This window comes from Jatropha curcas, chromosome 3 (genome assembly GCF_041381405.1).
Source record: "Jatropha curcas cultivar XTBG-Jc1 chromosome 3, XTBG_Jcur_1.0, whole genome shotgun sequence".
In the NCBI taxonomy this organism is placed as follows: domain Eukaryota; kingdom Viridiplantae; phylum Streptophyta; class Magnoliopsida; order Malpighiales; family Euphorbiaceae; genus Jatropha; species Jatropha curcas.
In genome coordinates this window covers 3,904,392-3,927,875 of record NC_143153.1, presented here as the reverse complement: position 1 = coordinate 3,927,875, position 23,484 = coordinate 3,904,392, and the positions used below count along the sequence as shown (strand labels likewise).

The following is a 23,484-nucleotide window of genomic DNA, read 5'->3' as shown; positions in this document are numbered from 1 at the left end:
CAAGCTGCAACCTTTTTTTATTTTTCTTCCGTCTCTTATTATTTAGCCTTTTAGTTATTGTAAAATCTGTTGAATTTTCTCAAGAATAACCTATTATTTTCATCCATTTCTCCAAAAAAAAAAAAAAAAAAAAAAAAAAAGGAAGAAAATTATACATGGTCAATTTTGGAATTCAGTTAAAAAGAAAGGGGAATCTGATCAGAAAAGAGATGAAAAGTTAAAGCCAGTGATTGCTGCTGAACGGACAAAAAAGAAACCACCGCGACGCCACGTTTCATAATCTCAGAAATGTATAAAATGACTTGGCAGTTCCCTTCCATATTGAAGCAAAGAAATTCATTTAAGCGGATTATTAAATTGGGTTTCCCACATTCTTAACCGACAAGAAAACAGAAATCCTGATTTCTTACGAGTCCACTCTCTTCGTTTCCTCTCAGTCTCTTTTGTATAACCAGAAAGACAGGTTACAAGGAAGGAAATATGGGCGGAGATTCGATTACTTCTCTCACTTCCACTCCTGGTGCTGCTAATCTTTCTGTCTCCCATCTTTCCTTGTTTTCTCTCTTTTGTCCTTTGTATGATAAGCTGTGGCTCTATATTATTATTATACAGTTGTTTTATTATATTAATGCAGAAGAAGAATTCTCAATGAATCAAGATGTTTTGCGACCATTATCATCGAATAATCCATATTATCATTCCAGGTTTTCTTGTTATTTCTTTTTCTTTTTCTAATTCATTGACATTTTTGTTTTAAAATTTTAAATTTAAGTTCCCCATCATGATAATTGAAAGTTCTAAAATTTTAAACTTGAATTGTTTTTGTTTAATGCTGTTTTTGATCTCCGAAATGGAATTGGCCTTGTTGGTGCTAGCTGGTTGCATTGTTAGTAGCTGATGGTGGATGGATAATAGTTATTGATTACTGTTGTTTGGTAAAATTTTAATCATAGTTAGGCTTTAAAATATAAAATGACTATGTGTGGATACATTAAAATTCTGAGCTAGGTTGTAGTTGAAAGCGCTTTCCTATTACATTAAAATTGGATTTGTTAAATCTGATTTTTAGTTTTCTTTTGCAATTAATAAGGGATGACATTAGCGGGAATTTTGAGGATAAAACGTTTAATGAAGATTATGAGTTGGTTTTCGGAGGATTCGAACAAATTTCTTCAAGTTCTTTGGAATTTGAAGCTAATATAAGGAAGAGGTGCAATGCTTACAATGAAGTGTTTCAGAGTTATCATCAGTTGCAGAGTAGAACTAAAGGCCTGGAGGAGGCTAAGAGGAAAATTTTGAGGTATTCATGTCTGCTGTTTTGTGATTCATCCAATTCTCTTTACTAGTAATTTTACCTGTTTAAAGGAATGGAAATAATAGATTTACTGCACTTTTCTTCTGATTCTTGCCTTGCATAGATTCTGGAAATTCGCTAGCTAAAATATGGAAATTCAGATGCATTAGTTTATTTGTCTATTTATGGAAGAAAATTTGGACGCTTTCAGGTTTATAGTATGGCTCTATGAATCTCATTGTCCCTGAACAGGGAAATGATTTGAGAAAATTTACCTGAAATGATTTAGGCTTAAAGAAGTTGTAAGATACACCCAAATTTGGTCATGCTCTTTGGAAGCACTACATGGTAGACAAATCTTACTGACAAAGTATGTTGATTTACATATTAAACACAGAACCAATACTAGAGAAGATGGTAAAGAATAAGACTTGAACATCAATGTGTTTTAAATTGTTTCACATCCAATAGTTATTGAATCTAGGAATTTCACGAATGCTTTTGATGAATTCAACATGTGTAACTCAATTTTTTTTTATGAAATGAGATCAAATATCCTAGTTTTTTGTGTTGAATATTGGTAGGCTGTACTGGTACAGCAACTTGGCTTTTTGACATCTTATTTAGAAGGCTGCCTTGAACTGGGCTCCGCGTTCAACTTTCGTGTCTACTGCACCACTTATTCAAGAATCATATTTCTGAAACTTGTGAGAACTTCAGTTAAAATACTGAAACTATAAGATATGGTTTATTTATTTAATGACTTTTCTTCAGCATCAATCAAGACATGGATATTTAACAGGTTTATCCTCTTTTCATTATCGTACCTGGTAGTATGGAAAGTGTGATGATGCAACATCAGATAGTTTAATTTCACAGTTTATATCTAAAAATTCATTCTATGGTTTTGTATATTGATGTGATAATTCCAATATCGAAAGTTATACGCCTGGAGAATGGATTGAGAAGGCAGGTGGCATGAGTGACTATAATGTGCCAAAAACAACTACACTCTTACTGGTTGGTCCCAAGGGATCTGGAAAAAGCAGTCTAATTAACAGAATATCAAAGGTGTTTGAAGATGACAAGTTTGCACCTGAAAGAGCACAAGTATCATGTACGTGTTACTTCTTTTATTTATTTTTATTTTCAACTTGAAAAAGTGAGATGTGATCTTCTGATTGCTGCAACCTTCACTTACTACTCTGGCCAGTGCTTTCATATTAAGTTATTTCTGATAGGCATAAAGTACATGCAGATAATTCTTCTGCTGTAGAAGGAACCTACTTTCTTCAGGAATATATGATTCCTAGGGGTTCAGCCTCATTCTGTCTTTATGACTCCCGTGGTTTGTCTGATGACTTCTCTGAGAACGTTGAAATGCTAAAGCAATGGATCACGAAAGGTGTCCGTCATGGAGAACTCATTATCAGGTCTCAACTTCAAATGACACAGTTTTTTTATTTGGTGGGGCATTAACTTTGTTTTTTACATTAAATAACTTTCATTACACTGATTTGCACACCAGGCCATCAGATCATTCAAGTTTAAAGACCAGAATCAAATGCAAAGTGCGTGGGAATGGTAGTCAGTCCAGTGAGACCAGGATGGTTAACTTTGTAATATTTGTTGTTAATGGGCTTGCAGTCCTGAAGTCAATGGAAAGTGAAGGTGATGAAGGGTCACTGTACTGGCAGATGATTGCCAAAACTTTCAACTGCCCCTACTTGTCATTTAAAGGTACAAGAAAATTTCTCATCATTGTTCTCAAAAATAAATAAATAAATCCATCCTTTTCTGAACTGTAACTTGTTTGTGAATTTCAAGCACATGCACTTTTTTTTAGGTTCACAGTTCCTTTATAGTATTTCTGTGAGTATAATGTGGAAGGAGGAGGTGTTCATTGGTTTGTCATAGGGTTAGGAATGCCTCCACAAGCTTGAGAGAAAATTTCAGTTTCGGGTCAAGAGCCCTTATCTCTCTAATAGGAAAAATAGGTATCATGCAGTCTCTAAGTCAGATTTGACAGTCATTGCTCCAGGAGGAACTGACACTCGTACCATTTTGAGACTTTTCTTGATTTTGACTATAGTTGGATGTGAAGACGTGGGAAGGAAGTTTTTGGAGGACAGTCGAAATAGATTGAGCAAGGCATGACATTATGAGAAAGCCTTTTCCCCAAATAACCTCGATGAAATCTTCGTGTATTATGCTATCTATCGCTGTAAATAAAGGTTAAAGTTTGATCCCTTGATTGAAGCAAAATTAATTGACATTGGGAGTGAAAAAAGGTGAGGAAATTCTTCCCACTAGAGATAGGATGTGACTGTGGGCAAGGACAAGTAGTTGGAGATAGAAATTGCACCTTCAATGTACCAAAGAAAAAGAGAAATACTAGCACATCTTGCAAAAAATTTCAGATGTTCTCCAAGAGGCAAATGCTGTGTGTTTGCTTCTTTTCCACCCATGTTGGATAACACTTCTTGAAAGTTGTCACATAAAGATGGTTATTATTTAGATTGATGGAAATTGGCAATTCCTGAGCAAATTTGTGGTTCTCTCTATGCTGTTTGAGCCAAAATTTAAAATTGAATACCAGGAAGGAGAGGAGGCCTGACCTTTTTCTTTCTTCTTCTACATCGTAATAGGTATTTCTATAGTGGAACGCAAGCAATATTACTTCTAAGGTTGAATGTCAACATTTAGTTCTAATTTCATGCTTGACATATAACTTTACTAGCTATGGATATGTTTGCGAACTTAATGCTCGAATTTTGACTAAGGAAGCTATGTATGCTTTGGAAATTTTGATTTCCCATTTTTCTTCAATATTTGTATTTCATACTACTTCTGACTATTGTAGAATTGTTAATTGCTCATCAACTCATCATGACCTTCATCGGAAATGTTTTGGCAAATTTCATTTGTATTTTTTCACTTCCATACTCTTTTGTTCTTTGTTCCTCTCAATAGTTGAATAAGTGAATAACACAACTTCTAAGGTGCATTAATGGCTCAAGTGTCCATCTGCCTTTCATTACAGATGATAAACCTGCTGTTGTTGTCACACATAGTGATCTACTTTCACTTTCTGACCGCGCCCGTATCCGAGTCTGGTTGGGAAACCTGCTTGGTATTCCACCAGCCAAACAAATTTTTGACATTCCAGGTTATTCCATCTAGCTGTTTGATTCTTTTTTTTTTTTTTTTTTTTGTCATAATTACCTGTCTGCAATTCATCCAGATTTCCATTAATCCTTAAATTATATGATTAATGAGTCTGAGGATTTATCATTATTCTTTGCTCTTGTAGAAAGCTTTTATCCAGTGACTGAGTTAACAATTGTTGACATGTTGCGTTATTCCCTTGAGCATGCTGAAAAAAACCTTCCTCGCAAGGACTGGCTAGCTGAAAAGGTCTTCTCCACCTCTGTGTGCGTTTATTTGCTTCAGAATTAACAGTTTTCCGTGAAATTGAACTACAAACTCTTGCTTCGCTTTGTTGCCGCTGATAAAAATTTTTGAGTGCTTAATTTAACTTTGTTGTTGCTGTGTATTTGATTTGTACTGATGGTGACATAAGGTTCAAAATTTTATAAGAAACTGCATATTGTACTTTACTGACTTATCCATCAGCCCTGCTTGCAGGTTCGTGGAGTTAAAGTATCTCTATTGACATGCATATATCTTTTTATAATCCTTGGAATTGTCATTATATCAATCAAGATGCAATACAAGCGCATTCGCCATGAGCCAAGATCGAAAGTTCAGATAAATTGGCATGCTATCAGGCATTTGTGGTTGGACTTGGACTAGAATTAAAGTTGGTTTCCTTTATGGTCTAATGCATGTTTGTGTATATAATGGCTTTTAGACAAACATAAAATCATAACATCATGTCATGGTTGGCTTGGCAAATTTATCCTCTGTAACATTGGAATATTTGATTGAATAAATGTTGATTTACTGGTAGTTTGTTCACAGAGCTGTATTTTTTTTTTTTTTTTTTTTTTTTTTTTTTTTTTTTTGCCCTTTAGTGCTTTTTTGTATCTCGTTTTCTAACCCAGACAGAAATGGAGACTTCATTTCCAAATATCAACCTGAAAACTAACAATTCTTCGCTTAATGTGGGAAATAGGCACTAGAATTCTCAGCATAAATCAAAAACAAAATTAGTAATTTCAGGTCCGAATCTAGAACCCATTAGAACTCAACCCAATGAATGGAGATCAAAGAAAAATAACCAATTTCAGTTCCCAGAAAACTCTCCAGGTTGTCGGAACCGAGGGTTTGGTTAATTGGTTTTAGTTTAGAACGTGTTCCAAAATAAATTTTCTGCATATTCACCTCTTGCCGGATTCTGGTGGAGCTGAACTGGCGGACCTGAAATTGATTCGAGTTGGGAAACTGAAACATGTCCGGGTCTAGGTCACAGCATTTTGGAAAAATCCAAATATCCCTTTAATCCTGCCTCTCTCGCATTTCATTATCCAATCAAATACTTAAAGATTGGATCTTTCTTTCCATACAAATAAAGAATACGTCCCAAAAAAAAAAAGAAAAAAAAACCAAAAAAACAAAACAAAAGGAAGAAAACTTCACACAGATCAATTCTGGAAAACTCATTTCTGCATTTAGTAAAGACGGCAGACAACTGTCATTAACGGCATTTTTCTCACTGGCCATAGACTTCTAAGTTCTAACTGCTAATACACGGACAAAAAAAAAAACGTAAACATTGGCGTCTTATTTTTCATGTATGGGGAAAACTGTGCTGAGAAAGTAAAAATGAGAAAATGATTGCCTCTTGAAAAAAGATTAAAATTTCTGGACACTCATCTTCTCCAACATTCCCGCACAATCAGCACAAAAGCTTAGGCAAACACATCAAACCTTGTTCCAGTCATCCAACAAATGATCTGTTGCAATGATTCTCTGGTATACCAGCCCCACAGTAAACAAATAAACGATCTAGAAAACGCGAAGAACGTGACTCGATGTATTTCTGAAAACTGATTCAAACTGTCGTGATCCCTCAAGTAGTAGTTGTCTTTGGAATGCTCTGCAAAAAGATGGCCCTTGCAGCGGGATCTATTGAAAATCGACCGAGCACAGCAATTGTAGCTGTATTGCTTCCAAATTTCTCAATACCTCTAGAAATCATACAAGTATGGTCAGCCTCCACAACTACCATCACATCTCCACCTAAATATGACGAAACAGTCTCTGCAATTTGTCGTGTTAGTCTTTCCTGCACTTGGAGCTTGAAACCATAAGAATGTACTATTGACTGTAGAAAATCTCTTTCAATAGGCTTTGATCCTTCAGCACAGAAGTAACCAATATGCACAACACCATAAAATGGCAGTAAATGATGCTCACACTGAGACCAGAATGACAGGTTCAGCTCAGAATGCATTTGTTCTCTGTCATGGCTAATATCTCCACTGGCTTCAAGAGGATCTGCCCTACCAAAGCCATTCTCCAGTTTTGTGTTGTGGAAGTTCATCAACCACTTCACAAAACGACTAGGAGTTTCAATAAGCTCTTTCCTTAATGGGTCTTCTCCCAAAGACATAAGTATCGATGTAACAGCAGTGACCATTCCTTGGTTGGGTGACCTGACCATGGATGAAAGTTTAGCACTTGAAGAAGACTGGGAGGGGCACCAACACTGCTCCGTAGCATCTGTCATCTGAATTTTATCTACATTTACGCCTCTGAACTTCAGGAGATTTAGGAAATCACACCAAAGGTCGGCATTTTCATTTTCAAAAACACCAGAACCTGAACGGACTAGTGCCTTTACCCATCCTTGGTGACTGGAGTCAAGTACAAATGACTCTAAATTTGGAAAATGGATGTGTAAACATTGGAGTACAATGGCAGCACCAGCAGGTTTGATCCCATGTTGCAGAGCTGAACAAATTTCATCTGCCAAACGTTGTGGATCTTGTAGCCTTCTTGCAAAGACATCAGCAACTCTAGATAGCTTGCTTAATCCTACAACCCTCTGACCAGATGGGACATAACCTACATGACACTTTATCTGAAAGGGAAGCAAGCAAGACTCGCAGTATGAGAAGAGGTCAATATCTCGAACAATCACAAGACCACCTGCTCCTCCTGCATGACCTACTGCATTATTCAAACCAGCTTCAGGAAATAATGCACTATGAACAATGTCATTTGCCCTTTGTTTATAACCTGAAAGAGGTAACAACATGTATTGGGTAAATGGAAGATCACAACTCTTAAGTCCAAGTCAAAGATAGTTGAGAAAAAATTACCATATTCACATATAATAATTCCACCAGAAATTCAAGTTATCTTGATCATTTTCATCAAAGTAGAATGTTCTTGGATTACAAAATCACAATGTTAACCTTTCAATATATGACGTTTTTATCAATTTGTGGTGGAAAATTTTCACAAATTGTGGGGATCATTTTGAATTAAAAACACTCAATAAACTAGAGAATCAATCATTTTAAGAAAATTATGAATGACAGGATAAAGAGAATTTAGCAGTACAATGGAAAGTGGTTGAGAATCTAACTAAAAAAATAACGAGAAATCTCTTATTTAGATAGCTTCCTGCTAGAGATTCTTTCATTATTTGGGAAGTAGAATATTGTCCCATATCACACATATAAATCAATCAGGAATTCTCTCTGACCCTCTACCCTGTAAACCAAGGCCCAACAGGCTTTCAACTGGAATTTCCTGTCTGGGTCACAGTCACATATTTTAGAAAGTAAAGCTTGTACATAGTTATCCTTGCCTATATATATAGACACATACACACAAAATCCAATGTTTACAAACTGTACTAGCAAGATTGAGAGCAAAGATATTTCTACACCACTTTTACACAAATTGACAATTCATGCAACTACTAGGATTTTTTGCAATCATTCCTTGAAAGAATGGGAAGTGAAATGGAGCAGTGATATTGCACATTGTTTTACAATTCTCCACATAAGAAACATGTGTGGAAGACACAATTTTTCAGCATAGATGGTTCAGTCCGGCCCTTTCTTCTCTCAAATGTAATTCTTTATGCCAAACTATTTCTCTCTAAAGCACAAAACGACTACTCTGACAAGTTGCTAGACATTTACCATTTATGGGTATTTCATAGGTGCAAATACTAAGTAAAAGAAAAAAAGGTTTACTCAGGAGCTACAATGGAGCTCATCCAAGAAAGCCACAAGAAGAATCAGTGAAACTCTTAAGAAAATGTAACTTGCTAAGCAACCTACCTACGAACTCAAGGCGGCCAGGAGTAAACCAAAGACTATATGAGCCAAAAAAAGAAAAATACAACCATGCAACAGCAATTATAGATAAGGACAAGAATGCATGTGTGAAAAAGCATACACACACATCACCAACAAAGATTTTAGCACTTTAGTACGAATATACTGAATTAGATTCTTGTAAATAAACTTCAGGAAGTTGACACATCTTAACTACCAACCTACCAACAAAGTAACTAGTAAAAGAAGTTCACCACTCTAGCCTAATAAGGCCCACAAAAATAGACTAACTAACAAATAAGGAAATGGATAAAAAAAAAAAAAAAAAAAAAAAAAAAAAAGCCACAGGTTAGCAGCGAAGAGAAAAGTTACCTTTGGTTCCATGGAGAAGGGCCTTGGCAACACGAAGAGGGGTCTTTTTAAGACCTTCTCTATTAATATCCTCATTGAGACCTTGTAACAGAACTCTTACAGCGTTCTGAATGGCCAAAGTCTCTGGTTCTTCTTCTAATTCCGGTTCAACGCAATTGAGTTTCACTCCATTCTCAAGCTCCACAAGGAAATGCCCCTCATTCAAGGCACCCATTGACAGAACACGTGGGATCACACCAGCAATAGCCGCGCAGATCCCAAAGAACAGAGTGAAACAGAAATTATAGAACCAAATAGCTTGTTATGAGCTAAATTCCAATAACCAGAGGAAGCGTAACAAAAAAAGGAAGTCCTTACGCCTCGCGAACAACAAAATCTAGATAAGTATGAATGAAAATTTTCAAATTTTTACAGGCACACAGATGCAAAACAATTAATGGTAACAGAAAAACCAATCCACTACTCAAAAGAAGCAAAACCCATTAATGAAATATATAAGAAAATTCAAAAATCTGCGGTAGCAAGCGAAGAACAAGAGCAAAAACAAGACAGAGATTTACAAAGAGAGGGAAAAGGAAACGAAAAACAGCAAGAAATTTAATAAGGAAGGGAAAAGGAGATCCTACAGTACTGAAATGAAGCAAAAGAGCAGGTTAGTATAATGTGAGAATCAGCAAAAAAAAGGGGCATGGCTTATAGAAGGGTGAGGGAGGTAGAAGACGAAGAAGAGAAACGTAGGGTAACCGTTGATCTAAAGAAACATGTGGTGATTTATGTCTTTTAGGTCGGGCTCATCAGAATGTGGGTCCCACTCACGACTCTAACTCTTGAAGGTTTGCACTTTTCGATATGTTTCTTTGAACCAGAAACGGGAAACGCAAGCTCGGGATCTGTATTTTTCTCAAAGGCTCTCTTGGTCTTTTTGACTTGCTTACCTTTTGTTTTGCCAAACGCCAATATTTCCAAATTTGTTAAATTCGCATAAAAGGAAGGGTGGTTTTGTATTTCCATTATTATTTGTCTACACCTACCAACAGAAACTCAATAATCAACTAACATTTTTATTTCCAAAAAAGAAAATATCATTTTTTTTAATTTATCACTCCCTTAGTCTCTTAATTTTTTACTATTTTTCTTTTTTATTCATCCCAGAATTATTGTCTCATTTCACTTTACTTTTTAAAAGTGAATAATATTTAAGTTTACTCTTTTACCTTTATTTAATATACTTCTTTATCAGTAAATATAATAATCAAACTATTACATTATTATTAATTAAATTTTAGTATAAAAATCTATTTAATTAAATTTTTAATTATAGTTTTATTAATTTCAAGACCAATTTATTATAGATCAATTTTTATGGATATTAATATAAAGATATATTAGATAAATAGAGTAAAAATTATAGATTTTTTTTTAGTATTAAGATGGAGGATTCAAACTTGAATCAATTCAATAAAATTATAATTTAATTATATTAATTAAAATTTTTTAATTTATATATAAATCAAACCAAGATATAAATGATAGGGCTGAGAAGCATTATTTTTTATTGTTTTATTCATTTTTTCAATAAAAAATCGCGATATCAACATTTGTCTCATATTTTTATTAAATTAATTTGATGTCCACGAGGCTCTAAAAAGACCAAAATGGGCAAGCTGCGAGTTTTAAGTGGGGCCTTATGTGAGCAAATTGGGCCTTATGTGAGCAAATTGGGTTACAAGTAGGGGGGAGAATGGAACAAGTCACCAACCCACCGCAACAGGCAAATTTTACAACAAGATCCTAATAGCATTTTTAATGCCGTGTAGATTGCTTTATTTAACTATCTAAATTATTTTATTTAATTATCAAAAAAATTAAAGGATAAATAAATAAATATTAATTAGCTTAATTTGTGATTAAAAGAACTCGAACTTACATTTCATTAGCTTGAATTAAAAATTTTGAATAAGAGAATTTGCCATAATAAAAGTAAAATAGAATTTTATGTCAACGTAATCTCTTATTTTGAAGGTTTTTAAAATTTTTTATAAAATGTGATAAATTACTAAATTTTTTATTCTAATAATTAAAATTTTCTTTAAATTTTTTTTTATATAATTAAGAGATTTAATCATCTCGAGCCGTAGAGAAATAAAAAGTTGTTAGTAAATTTTTTGGACGATTATTTACTTACAGAATACTGTTGAAATCCATGAGTTTATTATTTATACCAAACAAGATAAATTTTATAAGTTCATCGTATAAATATCTTTGCAGTATAAAAAATTAAAAATATGATAAAAAAAAAACAAATACATTTAAAAAAAAAAAAAAGAAAGGATGAGAGTTGGTAGGGTAAAATAGTACAAAAGGCAGCAGTGGGTTGAGAAAGTGGACCCCTTATAAGGGAAGTTTGTGCAGAGTCGTTGTCGCTATAGATATTTTATTATTATTATTATTATTATTATTATTATAAATTATAAAATTATTGTTGACATTAGTTTTCTTTCTTGTACCGATGAAATTGTAGGTTTATGAGATTGTGATTGCAGAGATTCGCAATTTCACATCACTGAAAGGAGTTGAAAGTTGTAAGTGGAATTCACCAACCAAGTAGGTGAAAGTGTTGAATGTAAGATATTGGTCAATGTACTGTAACTTAAAACACACTATTAAGTAGGGACTATGTTAGATTTTGATCTTTACACATTTAAGCAACAAAAATTGTATCCTTTGATGTTTTAGTTTAGTGTCTTTGGGACTACATCAAATGTCTTTTTTTCTATCATCAATTCCTGCACATTTAAATTTTCCAAATGAATAAAAAAAAGAAAATTTAATGATATAATTATTACACGATCATCTATATATATATATAATGTGGCTTAAAAATGAAAAATTAATCAAAATTTTTATATTTCACCTCATTATTCCCAATTTGAAGATAATAAAAAATAAAAGTTTGATATTAATAAATATAATTAATTTACTCTCATTTATATTTTAAAAAGCTTCACAAATGAACGTAATCATTTAATTTTTATATACGTTTTACTCTCCAGTCTCCGCTTATAAAGTCCCAATCATACAAGGTAGCTAACGGGGCCATAATGAAGAAATTGGTCACTCCCAACTTCCAAGAGGTACCCATTAACGTCTGGCTTTAATTTGGTCCCATTAAAATTTAGAGGAAGGTACTCCGATTATTAGTAGCCCGGTAAGCAGGAGAAGAGCCAAATACGTCCTTCCTGTTCCATTTCATAGCTTAATCAATGATTAGTACCACGGACTGTAATGGGCAGAAGTCTTAATTACAGAGTCTTCTTGCTCTCTGTTCTTGAAACAGAGACAAGAAACCACATACTAAGATAATGTGGCTTAAAAAATGAAAACTAAATAAATAAATAAATAAAAAGAAATATATGATGACGCCTGCTATTTTCCATTTTCTAAAATCCTCTATAACACGAGCTATACAAAATCTTAGTGGGCCAAAATGCTGACAAAAACTTTAACAAATAATATTAGAAATTATATATAAAGCCCTCGCCCTTTAGTGGAAAGAGGACAACTCGAGTTTAGAAATTATGACTCGGGTTTGAACCTAATCCATGAGAGTCCTACGAAGATGATGAAAGTTGAAACACTAATTTCAATGTTGGACATCTGGACTTGGGTTACCATGTGGGCTTACACTTGTCTTAAAAGAAATTTAAGGACTTGTTTTTATGAAAAAAAAAAAAAAAAAAAAAGTCATATGAGATCATCCATGATGAAGTATGGCTGTTTATTTTTTTTCAGTCTGTGGGTGTAGTTGATTATAATTATGCGGAGCTTCTCACCATCTTTAAAGCAGCAGAGTTATTTTCTCTTTCAAACTTTAAATATTTTTCTTTAATTATTGAATTAGATTTGAAAAATGTTGTATATTGGGTATCTCAATGGAAATATTGAAAACGTTTCAACAAATTTGATGTGATACTATAATCCATAGATAATATCTCATTTCGGCCTTATTTGGCAGTAGTATTTAGTGTTTTGATTGACTCAAAACACTATCTTAATTAATTATAGTATTTGGTAATATACAATATCTATCATAGTATTTAGAGTTTGAGACGGTGTTTGATGAAACATTATCGTCATTCATGTTTAACGCTTTATAATTTTTTTATGACACTTATACGTTTTATTTGGCAGTAGTATTTACTGTTTTGATTGACTCAAAACACTATCTTAATTAATTATAGTATTCGGTAATATACAATATCTATTATAGTATTTAGAGTTTGAGACGGTGTTTGATGAAACGTTATCGTTATTCATGTTTAACGTTTTATAATTTTTTTATGACACTTATACTCATCATTTATCTTTACTTTATTTCTCGCTTTCATATTCTTTTGTGTCGTTTCATATTAAATAGCTAATCAAACAGTTATTTGTGCCAACCATTTCTCTTCTAGATCACTTTATAAACAGCTAACCACTAACAATTAATATAGCTAACCACTGGTAAAACAACTGACGGTTATTAAAATAGCTAACAGATACTAGAACATCTAAAATTGCGGAACAAACCCTTCATCTTGTGAATCGAGATAGAAACCATACGCCGATAGCTTGACAAAGAGAAGTGTAGATGCAACAATGCCTTTCTTGCTTGGATTTGCTTGGATTTGATTTTTTACTGTTGAGACTGTATGATATTTACTTCAAATGTTCTTTTTTTTTTTTTTTTTTCTTATCTCGAGAAGAGACTGCAATCTGATATATAGTTTATTGGGTTTTTTCACTTAGCATTTCCGAGCTAGAATAAATGCATTAGGGATGCTTGGTGGCGCAAATTTAGATGCTTCAATTATATTAAATTTTTTCCGGATTTTAATAATAAAAGAAAGTTTTTGCTCACAAACAAAAAAAGGTAAGGCCAAATATGTAAATTCACTCAACTACAAAATTCAATAAAGTTACATTAACTAAACAATTATTATATAGTTGAAGTTATGAAAATTATTTGTTGCAAAATTTGTATTTTGTATATAATAACTAAGAATTAAAAAATTATTATACTAATGCATAAAAATGTAAATAATTTGTAGATTAAAATTAATAACTTTTAAGACACAACTCCCATATAATTTAGTTGCTATAAAATTTTTCGTTAAAAGTATAAAGATTATAACGGGTATTTAACCATGCAATAAAGAACAAACGATATTCTTATATTTAATAGCTTGCATGTGAAATAAGAATTTTGATTCCATTTCTTAAGATCAAAATGAGAAAAGTGTTTTGATATTTGGCCAAATGCATAAATTTTCGCCTAAACTTTAGAAGACAAGTTTAGCGCAATATGCACTGATACTATGATATCCTGATCCGGTAAAACGATCCTAAGAGGGCGGGTAGAGCAAAGCTCCTGGCTAGCTTCTAAGATGGCAGGCTAGCTAGGGTAGTGGAATGCAGGACACATGAATGAATCGAATCATATATCGAAAAAGAGGAAACTAATCATTAGAGGCCTTTTTTAGTGGAATGGCTGGAGAGTTGGAAGAACTCCAGAGTTAAGCGTGCTCGCTTAACGGAAATTATAGGATGGGTGACCTCCTGGGAAGTTTTTCATTTCATCTGCGGGACAAAACCATGCGGGTCTTGCCAATCTAGTAATTAAAGTCGGGGCGTGACATAATTACTTGCCTCCTTATGAAAATCTAACCACTTCTAATTTGTAATCTAGCGTTAAGAAGTGACGTAAGACGGCATCGATTGTGGCATCCGCCGTCTGATTCTCCAGGATTGGCCGATGGATGTTACAGATACTCTTAATTTTTATTTGAATCGTTAAACATTTTAACTTATATAATTATATTTATTAAACACTTTAATCTATAAATCATTTTCTTAAAAGTTTTAATTGGTAAAATAAGAATAATTAAAAATAGTTAGAAATATGAAAATTATTATTTTGAAAATCGTACCAATCATACATCAAATCAATATTTCAGACGTAGAAAATAAAAATATTAAAAATTATTTTTAAGATTATGAAAATGGGCTAAATGTTAATAAAATTTATAGTCATGAAACACAATAAGACTTATCGAAGATTAGGGTGACACTAAATTAAAACTATAAAATTAAAAGGGCAGCAATTTTACATTTGACCTTCAGCAAATTTAGTGTTGTGAAAAAAAAGAAAAGAAAAATAAAAAAAAAAAAACTTTACTTTATTCTAAACTCTTTTCAAGAAGTACCTATTTCATTATCTATTCTCTTCTTATTCCTATTTTTTAAGTTTTCTTTACATTAGTGAACAATAATTAGTAAACACGTAAAATAGCAAAAGGAAATAAATAAATAATGATATTGTTTAAACATTATCATTAGTGGACTATTTAAAGCAAAAAATGTTCGGTAAAAATAGTTATTTAATTAGATTTTTAATTTAAAATGAAAAAAAAACATTTAAATATTGAGTTAGAATTTTAACTTATGACTATAGAATTGAACCCATTATAAAAAAAAAAGATTTATATAATGTATTATTATTTGTCTATTAAAAGAATATCAATCTATAGTGTGTAGTCCAACTATATAAATTGATATCACTATCATTTCTAAAATTACAATATAATTTTTTCACATATCTCTTTTTTTCATTATTATTTTATTTTTTCGTTTAGATTTTTGTCAAATAATATAAATTTTGAGTTGAATATCGTTTTAACAAATGCTATTTTATCCATTAAAAATTATTTATATTCTATTCTAATTTATTTTATATCCTACCTTATTGAACAATATGATCTACAAAAAAAGATATCTTAACGTATTCAAAACTGTAAATGTTTCCTCCAACACTCCTCAAAACACTACCGTGGAACAGAGCTTTATAAAAGAGAAAAGAGGTTAAAATGATAAAGTGATTTAACTCTCTATTTCCAGCATAAAAAACCTCTCTAAACCCTTGCAGGCCACCGGCGGTCAATGGAATCACCATTCAGGATTAGGAGGAGGCCTCCATGCTTACCTCACCACCACCACCACCACCACCACCGCCACCACCACTTGTGTCACGGCCACCCCCACCAACTCTGCTCTCTACATAACCACTACCATCACCACTATTGTAATTGCCATTTCCTCATATGCCCTGGACTTGCTCCGGTCCCTCTACAAGTTGCAGATCCTTACGCTCCTTATCCATCGGAAAACGAGTTTAACTTGCAATCCAATGCGAATACAGAAAACTATAACTCTATTACTCAGTAAGTTGCTCAGCTTTCTGCTTTTCTGAATCTTAATTTATGAAGTTTTATGTTTTCTTGGATTTTCCTCAAATTTTAGGGTTTTGCAAGAGCCGGAGATCAATGATTTAGAGGACGAACAGGAGGAAAACGACGATCCGGTTTTTGTTTTAACCGATGAATGGAGGGAATTTTTCGCTAAATCTGAAGCTAAGAGGAAATTAGGTAATTTCTGCACAAGTTCTTGTTGTTCTAAGCTCATGTTTGGTTTGGTTTGCTTTGCAATTAAAAATGAAATGCAACTTTTTGAATATATTATTAAATAATTTTAAATATATAATTAAAAGGTCTAATCAGGTAATTTGTTGCAACTAAAACATATATTTTTTTAAACTTTTTTGACAAATATATTCCAGAAAATGAAAGTTAGAGATTAATTACACTTCATGATTGAAATTTAAAAAAAAAAAAAAAAAAGCAAATGCAACTACATACAGCTACTTCTTTTAACGTTGATGAACAACTGACAGCTAATTGTTAAATTATAAATTTTTGAAAATCAAATTATATTTCATTGAAATAGCTCATAAATAATTCAAGACTTTAAAAGTACTAATATTTTATTTGGCAAGGATTTAATTTCTCTGTGGATTAGATTTTAATTATATTTGATTCTTTCTAAATATAATTTTTAATTTAATCAATAAATTAATAAATTTTATTTAAAAATTAAAAAGCAAAGTTGAATTAAGTTATTATTATTAAAACATATATTTTTAGTTTAATTTATTTTCAAGGTGAACACCCTGCAATTTTTTAATTATCTGGATTGGTAATTTCATTTTTTATGCCATACAGAGAAACAGCAGGCTAAGAAAAAAGACAAGGACAAACGCTCGAGAGGAAAAGCGAGGAATGCTCTTGATCTTGAACAATCAAATGCTCAAACTTCTGACAATTGATAGAAATTTTAGGATCCTTAGCATCTGTTGTTTTTACCTTAATTTCATGGGAAGAGGCTTTTGCTACCAGATGTTACAATATTCTATAATTCAAGTTGAGAAAATTATATTTTTGTCTTTATATTTTAACATAATTAATTTTGTCCTAGTATTTTAAAAATTACATTATTTTATCCTTATAGTTTTTGTCTTTGTTAAATGAAATTATCGTTCCTTAATTATTTGAGATTTAAATTGGTAAGTGTAGTATAATTACATGACTAACCTTACATATATATATATATATATAAACTAAAAGGGAAAAATTACATTTTTGTCTCTATATTTTAAAATAATTAACTACTTTTTCATGTATTCTAAAAATTATACTATTTTATTCCTGCAGTTTAGATCCATTACAGATAATTTCATTTAACTGAGACAAATAAGAATGCAATAGTATAATTTTTAAAATATAAGGATAAAATAGTTAATTACACCGAAATATAAGGATAAAATCATATTTTCCCCATCAAAGTTCCAAGTGTCATATAATGAAATTCGACCCACCTTTTCTTAAAGAGGTCAGAAAAATAACAGCAGCAAGATCATCAGTTACAGCAATGCCTTGTTCTAATGGTCTTGCACATAGTTATGAATGGAGACAAACGACGTTAATGTCCTAATTAAATGACCAATTACGGTACACAGGTTTAACCTATGTGTTGTAGGTTTCACTTAGACAGATTTCATTGCCCTTTTCACTTGCCTTCTGGTTTCTTCCAAGTGATGAGAAGCAGGTATTGCCCAAGCATTTATGGCTTCAAAGCAAGTTTGTTGAAACAAGTGTTGATTCTCTCATCTGTGATCAATCTATGGCCTTCATAAAAATCTAAAATCTCCATGGAAATATTTTTCACCTGCAAAATTACATGTAAATTTGCATGTTAATTACAACAAATGGAATCCCTAGTTTTTGATTTTCAATGCTTCAAGATCAGAATCATTGCATGTGTTTTTCTACAAGCAATTCCATGCCCCATTTTATTCGTTACATTTATCTACCATTCATTTGGATAATCAGAAAATACCCATATCCAACATCATTCTAGAACATATGCATCGTGATTTGTATTTTAATTCAAATTTCTCTGACTGATCAAGCTGCCAATACAAGTTTCAATGTAGACCTCATCATAAGAGACGAAAAAGAAAAAGAAAGACTCACCACGTTCATATCAACACGGAGCTCTTCAAACCATGTTGTTATATCTTTTTCTCTAAACACGCTAGCGATGTATATGCAAGCCAAAGCAATTAGATGTGGGGGATGTATAAGAATTAGGTCCATCTTGTAGGTGTCATTTACAAGTCCCCTGTAAACTCACAGCATATTAATGTTATATTTTATAAAAATCAATCGAAGATAAAAACCATAATACAGTTTATGAAACAACAATGTTTTTGCGAATTCTGAACTACCATACAAGTAGGACCATCCAACCTTTTGCAAAACACCAATTTCAAAACTGGTTGACCAAACAACATTTTTGTTCTTTTTCCTCAGTATCTTTCCCCCAAGTTTTCAGAAGTAGTTCAGAATGAAGGCTATATGCCAATATGTAAGTTGAATATTTAAGACAACTCTCTTGAATCTGCTCATATTTGAAAATCCAGTATAAACTTGGGATTCCACATTAAAGATCTCAAGTTTGAACCACTAGGATGGGTTTGAAAAGGTTTATGGGATAGCCATTCTTCAGACCAGAAATTTAGCTGACATCTACCAAATTTCAAAGGGTTCAGGCATTCAAGCAGCAAGAATTATCTTTTGGGTTCTAAGAGTTTGTCTTTCATTTTCTCTTTTATTTTTCTTCTTATAGATTACCATGTTTAAAGTGCACCCCCATACTTCTCCACATCAACCAACTTGAAAAATCTGTCAGAATATAATAGTTAACGCATGAGTGTGTTGTATATGTAGACTCGCTTCTGACTCACAAGCCTCACATGAATATATATTTTCAATGTTCTTCGTTGAGGAAAAGATATGATTTTATATGTACTACAGCAGCCAGCAGAGAAAATTTAAACCATATAAGAGTTAGCTTAATCCATAAATCCCATGAAATGCAGCCAGCAGATGTAAAGAAAAAAAGTTGTCTCCAGTAGCTCTTTGTAAAAGAACAGATATAAGCATGCCACGTATGGGCTCTAGGGACGGTTGATGTACTGTCACTTTCCCCCTACTTTTTGTAGAAAGGCTGTTTTTATGGCTCGAACTCATGACCTCCAAATCACAAGTGGAGTAACTTTTAGCATTCCACCAACACCATCTAATATGACAATTATATATAATAAAACAATAGATGACCTTAAAAAATTGAATAAGCCTGTTCTGAGATTCCAGCAATAGCTTTAAAAGATACTTTATCCTAGACACTTACCAAGATAATTGAATCATATTTATGTCATTAATTCCAGCATCCTGCAGCAACCTGTCAAGGCCCACCAAAATTATTTATGACAATAAGTTTGTCCTCAATAAGATATTTCACTCTCATAATAGATTTGTGAAAACCAATTAGAACAGAATGCAAGGACAAAGAATTTTGTTATCATTGGTGAAAGTAAGGCAACTTAAAATTATTCAAATTTTGTTCTAAGTAAGCTAAATTCGTGTAATTTCGTTTTTCAGGAGGACATTAAAGACTACTTACATCTAATTAGGTGTTCATTTTAAATCCTTATCGGGATTCGGGATCTAGGAATTGAATCTTATAAGATCAGCAATCAGAAAGTCATGTATCAACTGGAAATTATAAAATTTTATGAGGATAAACTTGGTAACTTTTTATAGTGTCTTGGGGGCACAGCTGGATGGGGCACCGTCACCAATGCTCTTTAGGTCCCAAGAGAATCCAGACTCTCCTAACCTGTATAAAGTTGATTCCACTTCCCCCAACTTCCACCATATCAGGGGAGTGTGGAACACACATTTTTCAACCTTTGCTCATGCTAAAACAGGTTCTAGTGCGCAATTTGGAACAAATAACTCTTATTTTTGCAGATGTTGTCAGAGTAAGGGGTTCGGAACAAAAGATCCATGACCATGATTTGGTTATATTACAAAACAATTCAACTCAAACAACACATTCCTTCTTTTTTTATTTTTTTTATTTTTTATTTTTTATTTTGGATCAGTTCAGTTCTCTTCAGAAGTTCAGATTTTTGGTTATCAGTTCTGTTAGGCGTATTGAACCAAAAATGGATGAGCTTCGCTCAATTTCCTGTAATAATCCTTATTTACATTTTTTCCCCCTCCATCGTGCATGAATCGAGTTGATTATAGTTTATTTGATTTTTAAATGGATTAGCACGCTTAAATTACATGTTTATAATTATTGGGAGGCATTATGTCCTCAGTTTTATTTTTCTGGTTTTCTGATACACTTTTCTTTTATTTTTTTAGATAAACATCCTGTCATCCAATTTGTATTTTGTCCTTTCTTATATATTAAATAAAAACTTCTTTTTCTTAGAGAAAATGTAAAAGCACATCATCAACTACCAAGTCCAGAATTAGCTAGAAGGGCAGGTCGCCAGGTACTGAATCCTTGACCACTTGTTCTATATGCCACTAAGCAGCTAACCCAGTGGTACACAGATTATAATTTGATATTTCACTTGTTTGCAACTTTTATCACCTCAAAATTACATGTGAAATGAAGAATCTTCCTGTTTTGGTTTAGTGCAATTTTAATATGTGATTTACCCGTCGTCACCCAAAAGCACCCCCAAAAAAGTTTGTGGCAGTTGAAGCCAACATAGCAAACATGATAAAGATTAAAAAAAAAAAAAAGGACAAAAAAAAAAAGATAAAACACTTACTGAGACAATGAACGATAGGGGTGGAACACGACCAGATAATAGTTAAGAGCTTCCAAAATCTTCATTTCCATTTCAAGTATGTCTTTGATTTCATATCTGTACTTTTCATCAGAATCTGTGGTGCAGAAGGTGACTGTGAGAACTTTTTGCACTAAAATAGACACCCAGCAACCAAACTATAAGGAAAGTTAAATAATCAATGCAAAAAGTCCATTAACAAGCTTACATAATTTTTTGATGTAAAATACAAGAAGTCTGGCCTGCACAGTGCTTTCTTCTGCTTTGGCTGCCAAGTACAAGCAGCTTGGAGCTACAAGCCGAGGATCATATTCTGACATACTCCTTCTGAAAGTGCAAGGAGAAATTAAGACTAACGAATGATATAACATTTGTCATTAGAATAACAATTATCCCTTCAGATGCAATGGGGCTGATAATTGCTATCATACGCAACAGCATTTGTGGATTTTTAGATTAAGAGAAAGAAATATTTGGGTGAACTAAAGAAGAAAAAGGCAAGCAATTATTTTTGACTACAACTTGGAATAAAAGGTTGGAAGTTTCAACCAAGGAGAGCAACACGTGACAACCAAGGAGAGCATTGTTATGAGGAAGTTTCAACTAAATAAATTACACCCAGTAAGCTTCATTTTGACGAAAAGATATAGTTGCATAAGAATTGCATGTAAGGTATACACAAATATATTTTGAAGGCTTGGGAGAGGAGAAAAATGAGACTGGGATAACGTGTTTGAGGTTGTTGACTCCACACTTTTGTCCCATTCTTATAAATCATTCAAATACCTGGTATAAACACGTCTCATGTACGTAACTGCAGTGGCTACCACCCTGAAAGGTTAATCAATACATTAGAGATGCGAGTAAGTAATTGCTGATGCATTATGAAAGAAGACAAGATTATCAACTTTGTAAGATGGTAAAATATATCTGCTGGGCATATATTTGTAATTTTCTGTTCACTTACAAATTATTTTATTTCAAGCTCAACCAAAACAAAGTGGGCAAAAGATATGCATATATTTGACCTCAGAGATAAATTGAGGTTAAAGCTCAATTCCAAGTTACAAAATAATTTTGTAACAATGAATTCAAGGAACAAAAAATGAAAATGTATTAAGAAAAAAAAAAAGGAAGAGGAATAAACCTAACCTTTGTCTAACTTTAACATGCTGAGCCAATTTCCATATATCTGAGTAAAAGAAACATAAAAGAAAGAAGAATTGATGGAGAAAGAATTTCAAACAACAAAAAATTCACAAACACAACAATTAAGAATTTATAGCAAAATAATTAGCACTTCTAGGTGGCTCCTTATAGGTTTCAGGTGAAATAGTCATACAAATTCAATTATTTAAAAATGCAAATTTATTGGCTTCAAGAGTCTTTCTTTCACCAAAGCACAGGATGCCAAAAACCACATAACAATCTCAATTCAAAAGCAGATTCTAATAGAATGTAGGGCGTACACAAATTCAAGCGTACAAATACCTAATGACCTACAACTAAACAAGGTATCAACAGAATATCACAGAAATTTATTTATCTATCTATCATCAATCTGGTTTTACCAGCAATCTTTCTAGAAGATAATCGAAACAATTATGCTAAAAATATACTGGGTTTCATTCAAAACTTCCTGAAATTTTTATGAATATCTTGAATACCTTTAGGATTACAAATATACGTTAAACACCAAATTAATTACCAACACCACTATTCATCCCCAGAAGACAACTAGGGTTAATTTTCATATTTCCAATAAAACTTCAGACTCAACTTCAGTTCTTAGAAAAAAAAAAAAAAAACTCATGAAGGAACAAACAAAACCCACACTAGTAATGAGGAAGTCTCAAGAAAAGATAAGGCAATATACCGATAAAAAAGCGACCATCAAGAGGAAAATTTTAATATAAACACCCATATAAGAGAGTTTCATGACAAACCTATATTCTAAACCAATTGAGAGAAAACAGAAAACATACAGATGATAATATTGAAAAAGAATCGTACAATTAGCCATATGCATCTTAATGAGCTTGAAATCTTCAACAGTTATGCCTTTGTCTTTGTCCTGTGGCTGAACCACATCTACCTCTTCTGGGTCCCGAAGCTGCTTGCTGTACAGAAATAACAAAAAAGAATCAAAATCAAAATTAGGTGAAAACAACAAAAATAGAAACCGAAATCAGATGGAAAATAAAAGAATAAATTACTAGTGAGAGGAAGTCCAGAAATTGGCTGCCATTGACGCAAAGAAGTGAATACGTACAAGTGACCTCTTCTTCTGTGTTAGTAAAACTTAATGATCGCTTTCCCTTCCGATTCCAGAGATTCGTACAATTGAGAATGGTGATTTCCGTTTCAGAATTCAGTCCATATGTGTTGGCCCAATAAAGAACTTGTCGATAAAAGGCTTAACAATTTAATTGGACTTTCAGCTCATATTTCTTGGCCCAAACAAA

At 32.6% G+C, this 23,484-nt stretch overlaps 4 protein-coding genes across 9 annotated transcripts; 2 read left to right on the top strand and 2 right to left on the bottom strand.

The window, feature by feature from the left end:
* Positions 1-238: 238 nt before the first annotated feature.
* On the top strand, positions 239-5,275 carry LOC105644615 (P-loop containing nucleoside triphosphate hydrolases superfamily protein). Of its 4 annotated transcripts, none has more exons than XM_089719788.1 (9): positions 239-520; positions 635-704; positions 1,091-1,300; positions 2,236-2,411; positions 2,553-2,727; positions 2,823-3,034; positions 4,338-4,463; positions 4,608-4,711; positions 4,931-5,275. In XM_089719788.1, exons 1-9 carry the CDS (start codon positions 481-483, stop codon positions 5,108-5,110), a joined length of 1,293 nt encoding a protein of 430 aa, XP_089575914.1. In that variant the 5' UTR covers positions 239-480; the 3' UTR covers positions 5,111-5,275. The 4 variants fall into 4 exon arrangements, with proteins under 4 accessions (XP_089575914.1, XP_089575916.1, XP_089575917.1 ...); XM_089719790.1 differs by having other exon boundaries at positions 242-520; positions 4,608-4,728; positions 4,931-5,104; XM_089719791.1 differs by having other exon boundaries at positions 243-520; positions 4,608-4,728; positions 4,943-5,104.
* Positions 5,276-5,905: 630 nt separating this feature from the next.
* Positions 5,906-9,822, bottom strand: LOC105644624 (GTP cyclohydrolase I). The gene is made up of 2 exons (XM_012230040.4): positions 8,929-9,822; positions 5,906-7,501 (listed from the first exon to the last, which is right to left on the bottom strand). Exons 1-2 carry the CDS (start codon positions 9,140-9,142, stop codon positions 6,330-6,332), a joined length of 1,386 nt encoding a protein of 461 aa, XP_012085430.1. The 5' UTR covers positions 9,143-9,822; the 3' UTR covers positions 5,906-6,329.
* A 5,941-nt stretch (positions 9,823-15,763) lies between these two features.
* LOC105644632 (uncharacterized) lies at positions 15,764-17,252 on the top strand. The gene is made up of 3 exons (XM_012230052.4): positions 15,764-16,190; positions 16,270-16,394; positions 17,028-17,252. Exons 1-3 carry the CDS (start codon positions 15,910-15,912, stop codon positions 17,129-17,131), a joined length of 510 nt encoding a protein of 169 aa, XP_012085442.1. The 5' UTR covers positions 15,764-15,909; the 3' UTR covers positions 17,132-17,252.
* A 365-nt stretch (positions 17,253-17,617) lies between these two features.
* LOC105644641 (cyclin-C1-2) lies at positions 17,618-23,411 on the bottom strand. 3 transcript variants are annotated; one of them, XM_012230072.4, is made up of 9 exons: positions 23,292-23,409; positions 23,033-23,139; positions 22,172-22,211; positions 21,806-21,850; positions 21,228-21,346; positions 21,002-21,116; positions 19,558-19,608; positions 18,339-18,486; positions 17,618-18,030 (listed from the first exon to the last, which is right to left on the bottom strand). In XM_012230072.4, exons 2-9 carry the CDS (start codon positions 23,046-23,048, stop codon positions 17,926-17,928), a joined length of 639 nt encoding a protein of 212 aa, XP_012085462.1. In that variant the 5' UTR covers positions 23,049-23,139; positions 23,292-23,409; the 3' UTR covers positions 17,618-17,925. The 3 variants fall into 3 exon arrangements, with proteins under 3 accessions (XP_012085462.1, XP_012085454.1, XP_089575706.1); XM_012230064.4 differs by having other exon boundaries at positions 23,236-23,395; XM_089719580.1 differs by lacking the exon at positions 22,172-22,211 and having other exon boundaries at positions 23,292-23,411.
* Positions 23,412-23,484: the final 73 nt, after the last annotated feature.

Excerpts from the sequence above, each read along its gene's own strand:
- LOC105644615 (XM_089719788.1), top strand. The coding sequence starts at position 481 with ATGGGCGGAGATTCGATTACTTCTCTCACTTCCACTCCTG. Across the intron at positions 2,412-2,552 it reads TGAAAGAGCACAAGTATCAT|ATAATTCTTCTGCTGTAGAA; the intron begins GTACGTGTTACT and ends AAGTACATGCAG. Across the intron at positions 4,464-4,607 it reads ACAAATTTTTGACATTCCAG|AAAGCTTTTATCCAGTGACT; the intron begins GTTATTCCATCT and ends TTGCTCTTGTAG.
- LOC105644624 (XM_012230040.4), bottom strand. The coding sequence starts at position 9,142 with ATGGGTGCCTTGAATGAGGGGCATTTCCTTGTGGAGCTTGAGAATGGA. Across the intron at positions 7,502-8,928 it reads CCTTCTCCATGGAACCAAAG|GTTATAAACAAAGGGCAAAT; the intron begins GTAACTTTTCTC and ends TACCTCTTTCAG.
- LOC105644632 (XM_012230052.4), top strand. The coding sequence starts at position 15,910 with ATGGAATCACCATTCAGGATTAGGAGGAGGCCTCCATGCTTACCTCAC. Across the intron at positions 16,191-16,269 it reads AACTATAACTCTATTACTCA|GGTTTTGCAAGAGCCGGAGA; the intron begins GTAAGTTGCTCA and ends CTCAAATTTTAG. Across the intron at positions 16,395-17,027 it reads TGAAGCTAAGAGGAAATTAG|AGAAACAGCAGGCTAAGAAA; the intron begins GTAATTTCTGCA and ends TATGCCATACAG.
- LOC105644641 (XM_012230064.4), bottom strand. The coding sequence starts at position 23,267 with ATGGCAGCCAATTTCTGGACTTCCTCTCACTA. Across the intron at positions 21,851-22,171 it reads CATGTTAAAGTTAGACAAAG|GGTGGTAGCCACTGCAGTTA; the intron begins GTTAGGTTTATT and ends TTAACCTTTCAG. Across the intron at positions 18,487-19,557 it reads AATATGATTCAATTATCTTG|GGGACTTGTAAATGACACCT; the intron begins GTAAGTGTCTAG and ends GTGAGTTTACAG.